Source organism: Pisolithus orientalis (assembly GCF_024613125.1).
Source record: "Pisolithus orientalis strain OTSU chromosome Unknown F5J12scaffold_428, whole genome shotgun sequence".
Taxonomy (NCBI): Eukaryota; Fungi; Basidiomycota; class Agaricomycetes; order Boletales; family Pisolithaceae; genus Pisolithus; species Pisolithus orientalis.
The window spans coordinates 5,743-9,672 of record NW_026261209.1 but is presented as its reverse complement, the minus strand read 5'-3'; the positions used below and the strand labels follow the sequence as shown (position 1 = coordinate 9,672).

Here is a 3,930-nt window from a genome sequence, read left to right as displayed (position 1 = left end):
TAGGTCCTGGAGTAGATAGTGATGTCCAGAAGTCACGTGTTTGTAGGCTGCGAGTACGGCTCAGCACTGGTTCAACAACTACTAGTCATCACACGTACCGTCTGGGTGACGTCTTTCAGGTAGAAGGTAAGATGCATTGCGGCAGGACCGAAGGGCGGACGGATGCCCTCAGTCTTAATGTCGTGCGTTTATGTAGATGAGGTACTTGCATTGTCGCCGCCGATGAAGAACGAGAGAAACGTCGTGCTGCCGTGCCCCTCGTTCGTGTGTTGGCTATTCCGTTCATGTGATGATCAGCTCGTCGCTACCTCCCTCGACAGGTACGTTGACCTGTCTGTGCAATTTTAACACGGGTTGTCATGTGCGACACCTAACACAGGAAAAACGGACGGAATCCATTGGAAATGGATGTGCCTAACCTTCATGTGACGATATTTGGCTCATAAATGCGGGGAATGTGTTCACCATGAACAGGTCAAGAATCCAGTCGGATTACAACGCCGTCACTCGCACTCGTCATACTAATATTCACTTCTAGTTCCCATCGCAGTATGTTTATTCAGTAGAGAACCGGGCGCAGTTTGATTTGACATACGTAGTGGCATGACCCATCAAAAATGATCACGGCTTAGCAGTGCACCGGGACTGATACCTACTGGAGAGGGCCGGCGAAATTCCAGCTAGGCGGTTGTGACAACAGACGAAGTTGGTCCACCACCGTGCTTTCTACGCCTCTTCCTCTTGCGCGTAGCAGTTAACTGTTCGTCATTTTCTTCCCGCTTTCTCTTTTCCCCAATGGAAAGGTCACTTGCAGATGGAGGCGCAGTGCTATCGCTTTGCCGAGGTATCCTCACACTGGCTGGCTGCGCCACCTTCTTCTTCATACTAAGAGGATTTGGTCCCTTGGGTCCCTTTTTCTTGCGTGGAGGATTGCTTGGCTGCTGAGGTAATTTTACCAATTCGGCAGCCGCTGGGCCGAGAGCTTCTTGTTCTTTCTGGAGAGAGAATTAAAAATCTACGAGCGTCTTTATGCGAATTAGCACTCACTTGTTGTTTTACCCTGAGGGTTTCTTCGCTAGGTGGTTCGAGGATCATCACGGACCGGTTAATGTGAATAATCGGAACGCCAGGTATAAGACGAAGTTTGGCGCGAAGGGGCTGCGACTGCGTGGCTACCACATAGCGATGTTTATTGCTATCCCCTACGAAGATTGTTAGAAAGAAGGGCATGCTCAGAAGATGGTGTCCGACCAACTACACTTGCCAAGCAATCATCCACAGGGATGGCTTCCCTGTGGTTACACTTTCGACGTTCAAAAAGTTTTGCAAGGTCTACGGCCGATTGCTGAGACTTCCCCCGGAGATAAAGTTCGTGTATACAGCATTGCGTGATCACTACGTCGAAAGGTCAGCTTGGCAGTGCTTCTTGGGTACGTGACGGGGCCGTACTGGGTTTCGTCACTCCTTGCAGCACAGTACTCAATTGTTTTGACAGGTCGATCCTTGACTCTGTGGCGATCCTACATATCTCAGAGTCAACTAGGGACGGGGGTAAGCTTGAACAAGGAAAACGCTTGCTGAACACACCTAGAATCTGATATGGCTCCCGGAATCCGAAAGATATGCAATAAAGTGACATGAGCTTCCGATACGCCTTGGCCCGCTTCTGCCGCATTTTGAATGTCCGGAGTGTCTACCTACACTGGACGGGCAAGTAGATATCATATTTGGTCGTGTTTGTCCACCGCTTCTCCCAATTACCAGGCGCCGAATAAGCACGTCCTGATCCAACAATGAGGTCCTCGTCACTCCTTATCCTTCTTTTGGGACTCGTGCAGTAGGTTCTCAGTTGGAATAGGTTATGCGAGCGCTGAATTTTCTAGTATTACATTTGCTACCGACCTGCTAGGATTCGTGCAGTGGAACGACGTGTGTCCAAGTGAGTGAACTGCATCCTCCCTAGTGACATGGCTTCATATTGTAAGAATAAGGCTATGAAGAGCTTGGTGCAGCCAAAATTCTGCTGGATGCCGGTCGATATTCGGCTGGGGTGACGCGAAGTGGTAACTTCTCTATGTCCGTCTCCCTTGCCTGATTACAGACCGGCTGTTGCACTGATTTTTGAATGACCTAAGACCGGACGTTAACCCAGGGGTATACGTTCTATCCGTACTTTCTCATGATTATACTTTCGAACAGGTATACTACTTCCAATTTATCGATGCGAGAATGACCCTGATACCTTTGTTTCTGCAGTTTCGTGTCGACGTATCGGACGCATCCTCTATACCAGAAGTCAAGTCTTATGTCTTTGGAACACCACTGTTATCCCCCTCAGCGGTGATCTTGCCGTACCCCATTATTTTGAGTCCCCGTAGCAAGAACAGCTACTTCAAACCACACGAGTCGTTCAGTTTGCTGGGCATGTTCCGGAACCCTATGATGATGCTCATGTTGTTCACTGCGGGCATGATGTTGGCCATGCCTTATATAATGGTAACATTTCGTTCGCGTTCCGCCTGTCTGGACTCATGCGACACTCTCGTAGAAAAATCTGGATCCTCAAAGCCTTGAGGAAATCAAGAATAGGCGGGAAATGGTAGCGAGTATACAAAACTCGGTGCAAGGTGGGGACCTCAAGTCTGGGTACGTCACTGTTTTGATAGGCCTTTAAACGTATTAACCAGCTGGAACGCAGACTATCTGCCTTATTGGCTGTTGAAGATAAGACGAAAGCCTCAACGTCAGGCGCCAAAGTGCAACCTAACAACAGCGGAACGACGATACAACAGAGGAAAGTCGGGAAAGGTGGAAAACGACGATGACGTGGGGGCAGCATTGTACCATCTCGTGTTGTGCGAACATTTTGTAGACACCTTGCAATCGAAGTTGCGGCGCGACGCGTTGCCACTGAGGGAGGAACCTTATTGGCTGTTCTTCCCTAGGGCAGAACGGCTGGATGGTCTCCATTCCTCACCGCTGCGGTATCCAGCGTTGGAATGACGTGTTCATACGGGATGCGTCATAGCCGACACCAACCTCGAAATGTATGTTCTTCCTCAAGGCAGCCAAGACTCCGCTGGAATCAGTGCCAATGATTTTCCTTTCTTATCTAAATACAAAGAGCTCCAGCTGACACTTCAGACTAATATTGACCCTCCGAACGATCGATATCTTACACAATCTCTCCAGGAACAAGTGCGATATTGAAGTTCCCATACAAAATGTCATATGACGTGGGAGGTCTCTGCGGAATTTTTGCATAGCACAAAGGCTAGAGGAAGCAAACGAATGGCTGGCGATAGCTTACTGGCTAGTAGTGAGGAGAAAAGAAAGGCTTCATGATGCGATTACTCGAGGATATAGGTAGCCATTGTCTTATTTCTGTAGGCAGAATAGACTGGGATTACATACAAAGCATGACTTCCCTTAACTTTCCAAAATCCACGCTGCCCGTCGTTTGGGGGTTTACCACATCGACCAATATCCAACACCTACTCCGTCTCCGTTCCGCGTGTGCATGTGTCTCGTTCAAGGTTGTCGTTTCCATCTTTTAACGCACCGCGGACCAATCTGGCCACCAAGAATGCCGTAGTTCCGCTATCGAGAATGCCGTGGCCAATCCTGAAATGACAGATGAGCTCGTTGATCGATTCTTGGATGTGCAAACAGATGAGGCGACCAGTGGAACTGTCGATAGGACTCTGGTACAAATAGATCCGATGCCGATCGATGCGACGAACATCGTCACAGGAAGCAGGAATTAGCATGCGTATCCTGACGCTGGAGAGACACCATCTTCGACAATCCCTTGTTCTGGATGACCATCCTTGTAACCCCATAATGGGCACCATCGCTTGTTGAAGCGCATATACAGAGGAGCGGACGTCTTCTCGCCGACATCCAAATCAAACTCTGGCAACCCCCTGC

General features: G+C 49.1%; 1 protein-coding gene across 1 annotated transcript; it reads left to right on the top strand.

The window, feature by feature from the left end:
- The first annotated feature begins 1,743 nt into the window (after window positions 1-1,743).
- F5J12DRAFT_884966 (uncharacterized protein) lies at window positions 1,744-2,882 on the top strand. Its single transcript, XM_051747147.1, has 7 exons — window positions 1,744-1,837; window positions 1,884-1,939; window positions 1,992-2,076; window positions 2,136-2,199; window positions 2,257-2,496; window positions 2,549-2,646; window positions 2,699-2,882. The coding sequence occupies exons 1-7, from the start codon at window positions 1,794-1,796 to the stop codon at window positions 2,823-2,825; spliced, it is 714 nt and encodes a 237-aa protein (XP_051593948.1). The 5' UTR covers window positions 1,744-1,793; the 3' UTR covers window positions 2,826-2,882.
- Window positions 2,883-3,930: the final 1,048 nt, after the last annotated feature.

Bases quoted from the DNA above. Each gene is read 5' to 3' on its own strand.
- F5J12DRAFT_884966 (XM_051747147.1), top strand. From the start codon at position 1,794: ATGAGGTCCTCGTCACTCCTTATCCTTCTTTTGGGACTCGTGCA. The intron at 2,077-2,135 runs GTCCGTCTCCCT...GAATGACCTAAG, and splicing joins CGAAGTGGTAACTTCTCTAT to ACCGGACGTTAACCCAGGGG. The intron at 2,647-2,698 runs GTACGTCACTGT...GCTGGAACGCAG, and splicing joins GGTGGGGACCTCAAGTCTGG to ACTATCTGCCTTATTGGCTG.